Source organism: Pteropus medius, unplaced genomic scaffold (genome assembly GCF_902729225.1).
Source record: "Pteropus medius unplaced genomic scaffold, Ma_sr-lr_union100, whole genome shotgun sequence".
NCBI classification, from domain to species: domain Eukaryota; kingdom Metazoa; phylum Chordata; class Mammalia; order Chiroptera; family Pteropodidae; genus Pteropus; species Pteropus medius.
In genome coordinates, this window is record NW_024340849.1 from 45,260,406 (window position 1) to 45,277,213 (window position 16,808).

General features: G+C 39.2%; 1 protein-coding gene across 2 annotated transcripts in view; it reads left to right on the top strand.

Moving 5' to 3' along the window:
• Positions 1 to 14,333: 14,333 nt before the first annotated feature.
• ARHGAP28 (Rho GTPase activating protein 28) overlaps positions 14,334 to 16,808 on the top strand; it is a 181,559-nt gene continuing 179,084 nt past the window's right edge. The window contains exon 1 of one of the 2 annotated variants that reach the window (XM_039845787.1): positions 14,334 to 14,642. In XM_039845787.1, the coding sequence (XP_039701721.1) occupies positions 14,467 to 14,642 (176 nt within the window). In that variant the 5' untranslated portion in view covers positions 14,334 to 14,466. The remainder of the gene's footprint in view (positions 14,643 to 16,808) is intronic. The other variant, XM_039845798.1, reaches the window with a different exon arrangement.

Sequence of the window (16,808 nt, forward strand, 5' to 3'; positions counted from 1 at the left end):
CACTTTTCAAGTTCTAGAAATCAGCAAAATCAAGGCCTCATTTTTAGTTGCTGATTTCCCTGGTGTTAATACCTCCATCATGGCTAATTTCAAGCTACTGGCATGATTTCACTGAATGCAGAGTTGGGAAGAGATTCATAGAATTATGTGAGTTTACATAATTCAATTTTAATAATAGCTATGTCTAATAACTGGCTTACAGAATTCCTAAAAATTTAATAACTGTCTTTTATGAGCCAGTAGAAATCAGATCTAACACCCTACTAGCACAAGTATGGGACCTTATAAAGGAATGCATGGAGGAAAGCACATCCTCCAGCCTAGATACGCAGAATCAAAACCAACATGGGATTGTACAGCTTGGATAAATAAGATACAAGAACTGTGGAAGCCTAAATAAGTATAGTTCATTTAGCATACTCATAAAAAAAAGAAAAGTCCTTGCCACTCTTTACCAGAATCTTGATCTTAATAACTAGTCAGAATCTATAATCCATGCAGAGGGGATATTTAACTTAGATTCTTATGGAAACATCAAAAGCATTTGTTGAGAATGACTAAACCCATACTTTGTAATAAGATCTCTGTATAATTTACATCATGTAAAAGAAAGCAGAGTGTATTTTTATATAGGTGTCTGGTTCTTCCTCGCTAAGGAATTGATGACAGTGCTTTATCTATCGTGATTGAATTACCTTGCTGGCCCTAGCTACCTCTTTTGCTACATGCCCTAAATTGCTGCCATAACTCACAATTTGCTCTGCTCTGGGATGTCTGCTTCTTGTTTCAAAGTCCTGGGTACAAATCCATTTCCTATGCATTTGCCCAAAGCCCACACTGAGTTGTGAGACTTGTCTACCCTAGGAGTGACTGTGCAAGTCTCCATCTCTTTGAGCCTTTCCCCAGGGTGCTTTATGTGGACAGTGTCTCTGTGCCTAGGATTTAACTGGGTAATGAGCATTCTTCTACATCAGGGGTTCCCAACCCCTGGGCCACAGACCAGTACCAGTCTGTGGCCTGATAGGAACTGGGCTTCACAGCAGGAGGTGATCTGCTGTGGTGAGGGAGCCAGTGAAGCTTCATCTGTATTTGCAGCCTCTCCCCAGCACTAGCATCGCCACCTCAGCTCCACCTCAGATCATCAGGCATTAGATTCTCATAGGAGTACCGGTTCTTGGTGCCAAATAGGTTGGGGACTGCTGTTCTACATTGTATCTGGGTTTTACAGTGTCTGATTTTAAAGTATTTTGGAGGAAAATCCCTTCTTTACAGAGGTCTGTGATGAAAACAGATCACCCATCACCAGGCTATTTCCTGGGCAACACTAATGAACAGTATATGAACTATTCCCTTCTCTGTAGCATATAAACTACAAGTATCTGGGATCATGTCACTTCTGATATCATGTGAGATTTACTGGGTCAAAGAAATTGCCACAGTGAATCAGACCTTGGAGCTATCCAACTCATTTTTTATTTATTTGTTTTTTGGAGTAGAATTGAATGGCTTATGATGATTTCAGTAGTTTAATAAAAAACAAACTGATAAAATTCAGTCTATTCCTTCTCAGCATTTGCATTTTTGACTGGTTTATCATCTTAATATTTCTTTTCATAAAGTGTCTTCCTTACCTTGGTGATTATTTAGACTGTCCTTTACTAGGCTTTCATCCAGCTCTGTTATGTTTTTCTCAATTGACATCATATTTCTGCAGTAGAATGTTAGCTGTTCTGACCCTTGGCTTTATCTAGTCTCACTTTAGCCCCCACAGGCCTAATTTGTAAGCATGACATGTTTTTATTCATAAAATGTTAGACCAATCATATGCAAAATTATAAGGCAGAAAACTCCTGGTTTCAGTGCCTCACCCTATAACATATCCTCTAAGACAGGAATTTTATCTCGTTCATTTTTATGCAGTGTGTTTTATATTTCCAATACAGTCAAAAGTCACATATACAAAAAGTGTGCCTTTATATATCTGTCCTTAAACTTAGTTCTATTTTGCACTTCAAAGACACTCAGTGTCTTCTGGTTTAAAGAAATCTTTTTCAGGAAATCACTATATTCAGGATTTAAGCTCTGTTAATCAAAGCTCCATCTTCCCATCATGGTTCTCTCTGTGGTGGGTTCTTCTGCTTGGTATCCTGAGATTGTGTCTGGGCACAGTAGACATTATGTAACATTGTGCTGTCCTCCAGTTTGCTCATCTGCTTTACTCTTTGGTGGTAGTGGAGGGCGGCTGCCGGCATTGTCCCCACTGCTGGTAGAGCTCCTTATTCACTCTGACAGCATAGGCAATTCTCCTTGGGAACTCTGACATTTATTCCTTCTGATTAGGACCCCCATCTCAGAACTCACTGGACCTGGGGATCTCTTGTCACCTGGCTAGTCCTACTCCTTGACTCCCCAGCTTGGGCAGTCAACCCTGAGGCCTTCTGCCACAAGGTGGTTTTATCTCAGCTATAGTGATTCCACTGGAGCGTGCTAGTGAGTTCTGCAAGCCCTCCGTGATCTCAATGCCATCCATGATGGTTTCTGGGAGGTGTGGGCCATCTGAGGTTCTCTGCAGGACAGCCTCATCCAGAGTTTCTGGTATGAGATGGCACATAAGCGTTTCCATCAAGTCTCTGCATCCCAGAGACTTAACCCAGGAAGAAGCATTTTGGATAGCCTCACTTGAGTATAATTCTCTTCCTTCTTTGCATCTCTCCCTATCTCAGAGAATTTTCAAGTCCCCTCTGTGTGGAGGCAATGCTGCCCTTCTCTTTACATCCCTGTCTGCAGCCTTACTTGTCGTGGTTAAAAAATATTCATATTCAGTCTTCTAAACTTTGGTTTGATACTAATGGGCAATTTTCCAAATTTAGGAAACTCATGTACCAAGTTCTAGTTAGGGAAAGCCTTCAAGAGCCAATCTTGAAAGTGAAATCTGAACTTCAAAGCTTTAGCCATTTCTCTATTCCAACTATAGCAACCTATATCAGTTTCTAAATCTATAAATGTAAAATGTAACTACAAGACTGTTACCTAACTGTGACATCCTCTAAAAAGTAGGAGGACTCAAAAATCATAGGAGAGCAGTACTAGTGTTTCTCAAAAGTAGAGAATAAAATGCTGTGTAAATTATGCCTATGGAGTAGTGCGATGCAGCCCTCTTAGAATTGCTTTGAAGTCAGAAGCATAAGGCTAAATGAAACAATTGTCATTGCAATAAAACTTGTGTTGGAAAGGGAGGACAGTTCTGATTTTTGCTGTCACCTGCTAGCCATGAGTCTATATTGTACTTGTCTGTTCATGATTCTCCTATGGAGAATCCACACTAAAGCAGTTGTAACCTCTGGCTAAACAGGAAGAGTACCATGTTGGGAAATACAAAAAAGAAAGCATAGGATAGGTTTCATAATGTAATTTCACTGCATTTGTATCCTCAGAACCCAGAATGGTGCCTGGCATATATACTCTCAAGAAATGTATAAATTTATAAACTTATGTTTAATAAGTGAATCAAAGAATAAGTAAATACATGAATGAACAGAAGAACCAGAACTGTAGATGGTATCTAACCCACTCCGAATACTGTAGTTTTATACTTAGGGAGATGATTGGGGTGATTTTTCTCTTTAATAGCTATAGCCAAGTAACTCCGCCCAGGAATGCCTCACCACTGAGCACATTCCTCTTCACCAGGGGGACCCAGAGGAGCAAACCAGCCCAGAATAGGGAAGTGGCTAGTTTGTCCTGTCTGCAAAGAATAGGTCCAAATGAGAATGGGGAAACTGCAGGAGAAAAAATCATAAAAGAAGCAGACTCTAAATAACTGCAGTTACCTGAAGATAAATTGCTACTAATCAAATTACCTTTAGAATTACATTTCATTTGGATTAGATTCGTGATCTGTAGATAACAGGAATTCATCTAATTTAGGAAATATACCCCTTTTCCAACATTAGCAATTGAAATGAATTCAGAACAAAGAGATTCTAAATTCTTTGAAGCACTGTAGCTTAAGGATATAATAATTCTTTCTCAAGTATCTCATCATCTTCAGCCTCTTTTCATTCACTTTGAGAAGATATTTTTAAAAACAGCCAAGCCTCAAGTGACCATTTATTCCTACATGTGATAGGGACAGAGACAGACACAATCAAGTTCATTCTTTGTGGAAAGGAACGAAACTGTTACTTCTTTTTAAGAAACAGACTAACATGATTCTTAGAACCTAGTTTTCATCCCAGTTCCTTACAGCTGTTTATAAACATAAACTCAGTTCTTTCTTTTTTCCCCCATCTTCTTTTATTTTTCTATTTATGTTTTTAATTAATTAATTATTTTTATGGTGACATTGGTTAATGAAATCCGGTGTCAGCTGTACATTTTAAGGCATATAATATTTTACATTGTGTGTTTACCTCCCATAGTTAGATTTCTTTCTGTCACCAAAACTCATTTATTTCTATCCACCAAGCACCACTCAGAATGAAGGAAATGGAATGAATTAGTGAAATAATTACAAATACTATAGTCTCTACTATTTACTAAGAGTCTACTCTGATAAAGTAGAGGCTCAGAGATGTTGAATTACTTGCCTGGGTTCAAAATATAAGTCTGAGTGATTCAGAGCAGCATGACATAGCTGCTAAGTTCCTGGACCCTGATGCCAGATTACCTGGGTCGAATCCCACCTACACCTCTTTTGATGTCTGTGACCCTGGATGAGTTAACATCTCTGGGTTCCCATTTCCCCTCTGCAAAGTGGGAAAGATGACAATAATGATACCTACCTTCCTCGTGGTTGTGAGGATTGAGTGAAGTAGTTAGAACAACACTTGGCACCTAGTAAATGACATGTGAGAGCTGGTTATTGTTATTGTGGTTGCAAGAAATAAGAACCCAATTCACATTAGCTTAAGCAGCACAAGAAGTGGTAGTATATGCTTCAGACGTTCCTTAGAAAAGAGGTTCAAAAGATGTTGTTAGGAAGTTCCTCAGCATTGTAGCTTGTTTCTCCTTTGCTTCAAGATATATATCAGAAAAGCTTTGTGGTAGCAAGATGACAGTTTACAGCTACAGGGCTACACTATCCTTACAGAAAAAGAGAATTCTTGTTACGAAAATCTGGCAGAGGTCCCATAGAAGTGGTCCAGCTTTGGTTAAATACCCATTCCCGCACCCAGGCCTGAGTCATATGACAAGCACTGAGGCAGGAAGCCTGCCCAATCCAAACCACAAAGCTTGTGGAGGGTTATTGTGTAAAAGCACTTGGGGTGATACCCCAAAGGAAGAGATCAGGGAGAAATATAAATAAATATTATATGTACATAATACTTACATATAATATTTATTTAGTCTCATGACTAACAAGTGAAAGAGCAGATATCAAAATTGTCCTCTCCCTCCAATGCAGGTTTTGTTACAACTATGTTTAATTTAGCCCTACCTTCTTGTATTCAAAGCCATTCTAACAGGGCTACATTGCACAACTCCACAGCATCCTATTTTCTAGTTTCAAGGCCCATTGGCACTGCTGTGACTTCTCAGTCCTCCCACTTTTTTGAGAAAGGCACAGTAAGGCAGCAGCCTGTAGTTTCATTATACATTTGCAGATGTTAAAACTGAGTATTGAGTGGAAGAGAGCTCTTTACTTATTAAATAGTTGTTTAAGCCTACTTTGAACCAGATGCTATACTGTGTTAGCAGCCTTGTGAGAAACCAACCAAAAATGACTGATCTGGAATGCCAGTGCTGTGAGTCAAGACTTCCTCTTCGGGGGCATACCAGTATTCCAGCCTAGTGATGCCAAAGCATTCAGGCTTTCTGTGACTTTTCTGAGTGGATAATAATTAGTAATAACTAGGTACATCATTGAATGATGTTTCAACTGACAAACAAACATCAGTTTCCTGCTGTCTACTTATGCCTGCTCAGTTTCAAAGCATGGCTCTGTTAACACAATCATAACCCTTTCTGTAGAAATGTAGTCTTCAAAGTATATTGAAATCTCTTTATTAGATGGCTAATAAAGGTGGCTAGAGTTTATTGAATTCCTTTGGAATATCAAATATGTATCACTAACAAAGAAGGTAAAATAACAATTTCTTGTAAATGTAGCATAATAAAAGGAGCATATGTTTATTGAAAATTATGTCCGAAGCGATTTTACAAGTTATCCTTTCTAAATCCTGGCCGCAACTCTGTAAGATAGATATAATCATGTCATTTTACAGATGAGAAAAATCAGATCCCAGAGGGTTTAAGTAAAGTCTCATAGTTCTGTGGCACTATGAAATGGAGTTTACTCATTTGTCTGTCCTGCTTCAAACCCTGCTTTCCTTCCACAGTACCACTTTAACCACCTACTGTATAAACTTACTTTAAAGTTATACTTTCAGGTAATACTGATTCAGGAGACTCAGTGCAGTTCATGTAATTCTTACTAAATAATGTAGTTTGAGCCACATTTGAGGACTGATTAGCCAATATAGATTTGAACCTTTCCTATTTTCAGCACAAATCACAAATCCATTTGATTTGTAAACTTCAGGAAATAAGACCCTCCTTATTGAGGGCCAGAGTTAGGCAAAACTGTGAGGTAGGTAAGTCTGTTATTTCTCTGAGTATCACTTTATCTCACTCTCTGTCAGACCCTTTCCCTCCTTAGCTCTTGGATATCTTTACCATCCATGACCCAAGTGTGCCTCTTGGCCATTGCTTTCAGGCCAACCTTGCCTCCCTGAGGCTTCACCAAACTTTGCTCTAGTGAACACTGATCATTTGTTGGTGTCTTGGCACTCTTGCTACCTAAAAGTACCCAGATGTCAATCTGGAGATTTTTCCCCTACATGACGTGTGATCTTGGGGCCTGCCTTACTATTACAAAAAGCAAAGGGGTCCTTGAAGGCCACGTCAACCAAACCATTTCTTTTAACACCCAGGGTCTGTAAAGTGGAAGATAAGCATGCAGCCTAAGCACAGCCAATCTGATGTAATATTCTGGTACTCTGTATCCTGAGAAGAATGAAGCAAGGATGGGAAAAAGTTAAAATTGGCTAATTTTATAAGAAGTACCCTGGCAAGATAGTATTCTGGTAAGATTGTGTTCTCATTCCTGCTCTAAGCCTTGTTCTTTAGCTTTGACCTTCAATCTTGTGATATCCCCACAATCTTTCTAAAACATTCTTCCTTGTTGCAGAATCAGAAATGTTTTTGTGGTTTTCAACCAAAGAACTCTCATAATCAATCTTCCCTCATTGGTAGCCTTGCATGCCACATTTCTCCCCAAGCATCTCACTGTCGTGTTCTTTCCTCATTAACTCGGTAGAAACCTAATATGCTTATTCTTTCACTTTGCATGTCAGGTGGTCTGTACTGCCAGGGATGACTGTTAACAAAGAAGCTAAATGATCTGTAGTAATGAGCCATTTGTGACAGAGAGATGGGATTGATAGCATCCTGTTATCAGCTTCCCCTGTGGGACATTTATGTAATTCACTAAACTAAACATCTTCTCAACAGCTATTTAAAATTCATCTTGAATTTTGTCTTTGGATTCTAGTTGGAGTTTAGCATCTGGCCATTTAAAATTGGCTTTCTTCTTTCCCAGGCTCCAGTGTATACTCTTCTCCAAAGGAGGTTGGGAAGCATAGGAGATGCAGGTCAGAATTGTTGAGTGAAGACCAGGTTATGCAGAGCCCAAGGAGGGCCATCTAAAAGCACAAGTAGATCCTGGTACTATCCTGTTTGAAACCCACAGTGGGTTTCTCATTTTAACTTGAGGATAAAGTTTAAATTCCTCATATGACATTCAGATCTCCCCAGTGCTTGGCCTCTGCCTCTAGCTTTATCTCCAGTATTCTCTCCTTTACACCTTATTCTCCAGCAAAGCTCAACTAAAGGTGCTTCCCTGTACATGCTGCGTCTTTCTTTTCTCTGGACCTTTTTTTCAGCCTATTATCTCTTTGGAATGCCCTTTTCATCACCCACCAACTGCCCACACCTACTTCTGAGCTGGCCAGTTGTTATTCGTCGTTTAAGATCCATCTCTAGCATTACCTCTTCTGAGAAGTGTTCTTTGATGACCTCCTACCACCACCCACTGCAGAGACTGTGCTTTCAGATTCTTATTAATTTTTATATTCCTGGTGCTTAGCATTGTAGGTAAAAATCATGATGAAACAGATGAATGGATGGATAAATAAATAAAGCCCTTCTATAATTACAAAACATAGCACTGTGGGAAGTATTCTGTAATGCAAGTCTTCATAGACCAAAGCCGCATGTCTATGGCTATTCTATTCCCTTCCCCCACTCTGCTGCATCTATTAATAGTGACTCATTTCCAGTCAATACTGAATCAGTTTACTTGTAGAAGTCACTTATATCACTAAGTTAAGTCACTTAAGTGACTCAGTTATACCTGTCAGATAAATAACACATGTCTTGACCCGGCTGACAGGCTCTCATGGTGACATAGTTTGCTTAACCTGATTACCAAATTGATCATAGAGCACAGAACAATTACTGAAGAAAAATAGACCCTGATATCTCTTTAAAAATAGATGCTAGGAAAGCAATAGAAAAATCAGAGTAGTCTAAAAATTCTGTATCATAATGAAAACACTCAGAAATAAATTTGTATAATTTAATTAGTACCAATAGGTTTTGAAAAGTATTTCAGGGTAGCAATTCAAGATTTACACATTACTTTTAAAAATACTTTAAAAATATTTGCCTCATTAAAGTATTTCCTCTTTATATTAAATGCAGTTTTGCATTTATTCCCTTCCTAGAGGATTTTAGGAAAATGGTGAATGTACGTAGGGTGGAATTTCAACACAATTAACATGTTCCCCTACGTAGGTAAGAACTGTACCTTCATTTCCTGCAAGATAGGGCCAGTAACTTCAAACCCTCTTGCTAAAAGAATGGCCATCAGCATCTGCAAAGACTCGCAGTTGCAGCTGTTTTCCTGTTCTAGTATTAAATGATTATCCTAATAGTAATTTTGCCAGATAAGCAGTGAAGGCCACAAGAGGAACTTTTCTTTTGTCTGTGTTAAGGTTTTGCATAAATGCTCTGTATTCTTGCCTTTCCTGGTGGGGTTAAATTTGTTGAAATATTTCCATATTTCATAGTACTTACTGCCATGTTACTTATACTTGGGGGCCAGACTTTGGGAGGCTTTCCCAGGTAAGTTTAGTTATGTGAATCGATTCTGACTCATCTCTCAGTAAAGATTATGAAATGCCTTTGGAATTTTTGAGATCAGGTTTACTCTTGAGGGTTGAACTGAAATGATGCTTCTAGAAAGGCTGAGGTAGAAGACAGGTGACAGGAGATAGTGAAAAAAGAGAGAAGGGAACCAAAATCTATTGAGCATCTATGATATGCTTAGCACTGTGACTGGTGGTTCAAAGATGGTATCTCATTTTACCTTCCCAACAGCTGTTTGAGGAGATACCTCACTTTTTAAATTAGGACATTGAAACAGACAGTAGATAGCAGATTCACAATTCAAACTCAAACTTAGCAAATTCATAATTCAAACTCAAACTCAACTCTCTCTGACCCTCTTGTCTACTTCTCTGCTTCCTGTGTTTATTTGGAAAGTGTAGAGTTTTTAGTGTACCTGTAGTTTACATATGTCACTACTCTCTAATGACTTATTTATATATATTCACAGACAAATGTTCAAGGCAGAAAGAAATACTACCAAAGTAACCTTCAATACATTCTAAGAGCAGTCGATGAACTGCTCTTAGTAGTTAATGAAATATGCATAAATTTTGAACTACCTTAGTATTGCGCATTGAAAATACATGTAATTCCTTCATTCATTACTATTTTCATCATCATTACTATATGCTAGTGATATCCTTCAATATGCTAAAGAGGTTTATGGAAAGCTGCCACAAAGAAACATAAATGCTACTCATTTAATTAGAGCATAAAGGAGGAATGTATTTTGAATCTTGGCAAATCTTTTATGAAAAAGAAATATAATACTTGAAAGCCTGGTTTCAGGGAGGCGGACTGCCTGGGTTTGAATCCCAACTTTGCCATGTCCTAGCCTGGGGTACCTTGGGTAGGTTACTGAACCGAATTTCTTCAACTGTAAAATGAAGATGCTAACAACATCTTAGAAGGCTCCTGTGAGCATTTCCTGAATTGGGGTTCTGATGACTAGAACAGAACCAGAAACATAGTAAGTATTCAATAAATGCGGGCAATTTTATTTCTTTTACATGTGAAGAAACAGATCTGCATTTCAGCGACTTGCTCCCATGTTCTGTTTGTGGCAGAATTGGTGCTGACACTCAGATTTCCCATTCTCTCAGTCTAGTGTTGGGTGCTGCAGTGACATCCAGAGCAGCACAGGACAAGGAACTAGGATCTTTCCTCTACTGTTTCCCCTACTCCAAATCAACCAAAAATGCTACTTCTGTGCCCAAGTATCTAATGTCCACCATAGGGACAGTTTATCAGTCCAGTTCCCAGATAGAAAATCTTTCCCAGGGTCCCTGGTTACTCTGCTGCTAAGCCAGCTGTCACAGTCTTATGCTGTCATCCCCTAGCCTAGTGGTTCCTAGCATACCAAAAATATTAAAAGACTCTACCAGGTCTACAATCCATATCTATAATTTTGAAATTCAGAAAGCCCTTAAATCTGAAAACTTTTTCATAATTCATTTGACTGTAAAACTTGTTCATACCTGAACTTATTTGGTGACAAAACACCTGAACTGACATGTTTATCATTTGTGTTTTTCCCGTATGGTGTGCGTATTCATACAGTTCAGACTGCAGACACACTAATGCATTTACTCATAGAATAATGCCCCAGTTCGCATGAGACACATGTCAGTTAGGGTCTTGGCAGGAAGAGATGGGCCACTCAGTAAAGAGACTGTCTATAAAGATGTGGGTGGGATGAAAGACCAACAAGGGATATTTGCAGGAGGGTAGAAGGAGGGATTAACTTAATGAACCAAGAGCTGTTGCTACCCCTAGGTCTGAAGGGCTAGATAGCAGTAGCATTACTGGGATCCAGAGAACAGCATGGGGGAGGGCTCCAGTCAGGAGCTATGGCCTTAGGTAAAAGGAACCAGTCAATAGCAAAATAAGAAGAGAAGAACCCTGGGAAATAGATACCCAAGCCGGTTTTCCACCTCCTTCTAGATCTTCTGTTGGTGCCTCTCTTTGGTTGCACCTTTCCTGAAGCCAGAGGCAAGGGAGCTTATAAATACAGATGATAAAGTAGGCCACTAGGCCCAAGCAGGTAGTGAGGGTGGCCCATGGGTCTGGAGGGCAAAAGGAGAATATCTTACAATGTATTCTATAATACACGATATGTGCATTTTATCTTTATGAGAGCTGAAAACTGAAGAATGCTTACAGTGTTATATTTTAATAAGTCAACAGTATATTACATACATGTGAACAGCATAATACATACATGTGAAACATTTTTAGTTTGCAGTGCCATATGGACTTATGAACCATGTATAATAATTCCTTGGATACCCTGAAAGATGGGAACTACTGCACTAAAAAGTGCTATTTCATTCATTGATTCATTCATTGATTCAATGTTCATTCATTCAACAGATATGCCTTATTGATTGCCTGCTTTACAAAACACTATGGGCTCTGAGATATAATGACAAAAATATATCACTAGCCCTTCTAAAACCTTACATTTTAGGAAAAGACATGAATTTGTTGGAAGATAGTAATACAATCCTGGGTTAGCAAATAGTTCCATCAAAAAGCTATCTTGCTGCGGGGCCTCTGTTTTGAGAAGATTTTGTGACCACATCTGGGCTCAGTGGATAAGCACTCTGATCTAATAGCTACATGCGATATGGGCACAGGAGTGGAGCAGTGTATGTACACAGTGTACAGTTTTGGCTGACTGTGCTTTAACTACATGGCAGGGTGAGATTATTCCTACAACAGAAGTAATTTCCACAGGAGGGAAGATGGAGGGGTAAACTTTGAATTAGGAATACCTGAGAAGACTTCATGGGGGTAGGTAGAGAGTTTTTAAGGATTTGCAGACAGGAAAAACAGGTAAGAGCAAAGGCAAAGTAAAAGTGCTTGACAGGCTGGGTAAGTAGGCCACAGGGTCTTGGGAGTAAAAAAGTAGTAGGTGGCCAAAATGGATTAGAAAGAAGCTACTGTAAGGAATTCTGACTTTATTTTGTAGTAAATGGGTTATACCTGAAGGCTTTTGAGAAGGGGAGGTCCTTTGTTTTAGGGAAATCATTCTACCAGCACTTTGAAGGAGGAGAAAGGTTCAAGAGGAAGGTGATGGAAAGTAATCTATCTCAAAAAAGGATTGCCATCACCAAGTGACGGTGATGTGAACACAAAGACAGTAGCAGTAGGAATAGAAGGAATGGTCGGCAGATAATTTGAGAAAGAAATGACAAATTCGATACAGCGTTGGAAAGGAGAGTAACTCCGAGGTGTCTAAAATGTGAATATACAAGAGAAAGAGGAGGGATGCTGCAGCTGGCATCAGAGAGCACTGATGCAGTGTTGGACATCTTGAGGCAGAGTTATGGCCAAAATATTTTCAAAGAAATATCCTGCAGGTATTTAAAATTGTGAGTCTGTAGTTCAGAAAAAAAAAAAAAAGCCAAGGAGAAATTCCATGCCCAGAAAAAGTTCCACTACTATAATTCCTTCTGGTAATTCTAAAATTCAAAAAGCTATAAAGAATACACATTTTTAAAAAAGTTTGGTATCAAAACTTGTTTGATGACAAACCCGACCAGCATCGATATAAGGCTAATAATAGACTTTATTTATTCCACTAAGGTCAATTTTTTTTTGTTTGGCTAAAGAAATAATATGTTTGAATACAGAGTGCTGTCCCAAATTGTACCGGATGGAGGGTGTTCCATGTTAAATGGTGCATGCACCAATTAACTTTTAAAATTAAAAAAATGTTTATAAATGCTGAAATATATCTGGTCCCAAGGTTTTAGATGAAGCATTGTGAACATGTATCAGTATATTTTTTCTTTATTTCACATTTTAAGAAAATATTATCTTAGTTTTGATGTGTTTGGCGCTAAACAGTAGGTAAACAGATGTCTCTTTGTATATGAAAGTTTTGGAGAACGAAGCATTCTTTGTAGTGCCTTTTCTGTACACTGATGTTTGATAAGTTTCTTTATTCATAAAATTGGAGTACTACCTACCTCATAGAGTTGTTTAAAGAGCTAATGTACAGGATCCAACACATAATGAGTATTTTGCTAAATGTTAGTCATTATTATCCCACCCTTTAATTGACAAAATATTTTCTAAAAAGCATTTTGGATGAAAATTTTTTGCTTTCCCACCCCAGAAAGTGCTGTGAAAACAAATGTCTCCCTTGATGAATGTGAAGGAAGTAGCAGAGAGAATCACATTTCTTGAGAACCTAGTATATAATTGGTGCTTTTAACCTCACGAGAATAATATTATTTTCCTCCATTGCACAGATACAGAAACAGATCCTGAGATGTTAAGTAGCATGACCCAGGTCGCCCCTCAGTAAGGGGTAAACTACTCTTTTCACTCTACCTAGTTCCCAGGGGAGTGTAAAAGACAGCAGGTAAAACACCTTGTCAGGCAGAGTGTGAAAGATAAGAGTCAGTGTAGGCCTCTTTCTGGGCTTCCCCCACCCCCACGCCCAATAAAGACCTCTGGAAATAACATGCATTCATCCCATAAAAATCAAGTCTAATTTTCAGACCAGCGGAAAGTAGTGTCTGTTAATTTGATCAGGATTGGGGAGAGGAGGAAGGGGATGTGGGAGTGAGGTCAGAGTCTGGTTGTTGTGGCATTGAGTGTGAGGGAGGGACCTGTTCTGTTTGCTGTAAGAGGGAATTACTGCGGGAAAGGAAATCAAGTTTGTTGTAATTTGACTAAGTACACAGGAACGTAATCCGTTTCTTTATTTTTGATGTAGATGTTTTAAATGAAGACTGTCACATTTTCTTCCTTTTTTCCCCAGACCACACACTTCCCGCACTGTAGATCTGGCCCCTCTCCTCTGCCAGGGCTTCCAAGGCACAGTTTCTTTCTCTCACTCCTTGCTGCCAGGCAGGAAATGTTCTTAGCTATCGGATAAGTCTCCCGTTTGAAGTTGGGGGGTAGGGGAAGAAAAGGAAAAGGAAAAGAAACAAAGCAAGAAAAACTTTACTAGAGCAGTGAGCCTGAGCCCCGAAGGGATCACGGCCGGTTTCTAGTTTCCTAGAAAAAGGGATCCCAGCCCCACCTCTCCTTCCTCACCGCACCCCCCTCGAACTCCCCCCTCATTTCTTCTGGGCGTGTTTTTCAATCTATGCTAATAGGATTGACTGGCGGGCGGGGCAGGCTTCCCCTGACAGCCTGGTGAGAGCCCTCAGGAGCAGGACGGGCCCTGCTTCCTCGCCGGTGACAGGGTCCTGGTGCCTGGTGCGCTGGTCCATGCTGGTTCCCGCCTTTGTTCTCGGGCCGAAGCCGAGACATGCGCGGCTGACGATGGAAGTGGAGGACGCGGGCGGAGTGGTGCTGACCGCCTACCATTCGTACGCTCGCTCCCAGCCGCCCAGCTCCGAACCGCGCTGCACGCCCCGGGGCGCCACCAGTCACCCGGGCAGCAGGTACCGACAGCCACTCCGAAGGGAGCAGGGGTTTCCTGGGCTTCGGGATTTCACCTTGCGGCTGGGTTTTCTGCCAGGGAATACCACCACCAGCACTTGACTGTTGTTTCAAGTTTTGGTTGACTGCATGAGTGAGGCTACTGTTCTTTGTATTGTCCTTTATTGGAAGTGGAAATGCACGGAGTCTCAACCCCAAAGGCCTTGGCTAACAATGAGGTTAACGGCAGAATTGTGTTCTTGATACAACCTGGTGATAATAGTCACATGCCTCATTTTTACCAGATTCACCCTTTGAAGTATTAGAAAAAATTTAGAAAATCATGCAAAAAGTGAAAAAAATTAAAATGCATTATCCTAAATCCTCTAGCAGTAACAAGAGCTTCTTTAGTAACTCCATGCCACCTGAGCTAAAGCATAGATGGAGAGATTCTCCAAAAAGTAAATCTCAGTAGACTTTTTAAAGCAATTTTATTTCTAGATTTTAAAAAAACTTTCAATTCTATAAATACATTGATATTATTATTTTGTTATTGCTAATGTTGATTCTGTTCTGTAAATGTAATTATAATTTATTTCCTTTGGGTCAGAAGAGGTCTATAGCTATCTCACTATGTGCATTTTAGATTGAATAAATCAGAGTTCTTTGTTAACTTATTCTGTCAGTGTCAAGGCTAATGAGACTTTCATTGATTAAGCCAAAAGTGTTAGACTCTTAGGAAGTTTCTGTGGGTAGACAAAAATATTACACTAATAAGTGAGATGGTTTGATATCTGACACATTTAGAGGAAGTTTTATTTGTTTTAATGTGGCTATTTGGCTGCTGTGGATCCATTGATCAGTGGTTTTCTTTCCAAGTGGGGAGTTTGAGTGGTGTGCTTTTTCGCATGTTTATTTTCAGTCATTTATTTTTTCTTGTACTTTTATCTTTAGTTATGTGATAATGATGATATGTTTTCTAATTTAATTGACTTGTGAGGCTTCCAACTGATTGCACCTTTTTTTTCAAGCAATATCCATGAGAAGAAGAACATGCATTATCATGAGATCTGTTTTAGGCATGGCTAACAGAGAAAATATTGTTTCTTTCAAAAAGAGCAAATTGAGTGAAATCTAATTTTTATATAAAGATAATGATAAAATAATATTTTTCTTTCAGCTATTTAGGGGCTACGCACATTATTTTAAAGGCTACTTGAAGAAACAAGCTTGTATTTGTCTTTAGGGCGTTTTCTAAGTATAATCATTGACTTTAATTACTTAGATTATGGGAAACTAAATAGATTTAAATGGTTTGATGAGAAGCAAGGGCCAGGTTTGTGCATTTTTAAATGGTTCTGGTATAGCTGTCCTGTCTATAACTCCCAACAGCTGTCTAGGAGCAATAGCCAGATTGTGCCATTTGGGCTATGTGAAACTGCATCCGTTTCCAAAGCAAACTAGAGAAGTTCCATTAACTCAGCATGTGGTCTTGTGGAACGATAATACATGAGAGCAGAAGAGTTGGGTGTCATGTTTTACCATACAGTTGCCAATTAGATTTATGTTGCTCCAAGTTTGCATCTTTGGTGACCGACCTGCACCCTCTCTATAGGGACCTTTGTGTCACTCACCCTCTGATGCAGGAGATAAATGACCCCCCTCCCCTGCAACTAAATCAAGAGAGAATAGAGAATAGCTTAATTCCTTGGTTCCCAGTAACAGTAATCAAAGAGAGGTTCCTGTGTTTAGTGGAGCCAGAGGACACCATCAATCATGGGTCTGATAACAGAAATAATCAGGCCTAAGTCATTAACCTTTGACTCACTAACTACTGATCAATACTTCCTTTCAAGCCAAAGAGCAAAATTGTATTGTTCTGCTTATGAAAAAAGCACTTTCTCTTTCCATAATACCCTTTCCTTTAAATCGCTTACATATGTTTAACATATTTGAGGAGTAGTGACCAGTATGGCACTAGGAAGCATGGACTATTGTATCTGACTTTCTAAGTATCATTCTTTAGTTCTGGGTAGCATGGGTTCTATTTAAAGCAAACCATCTCCTTAATTTCCAATTTCTAAACCTCTACTCCATCTGACTTTATGTTCTGTTGATTTTTTTTTTTTGGCCTATTTCTCCCATAAAAATATTATCTCTCTTCTGTTCTCTTCTCTCTCCCTCTCTGC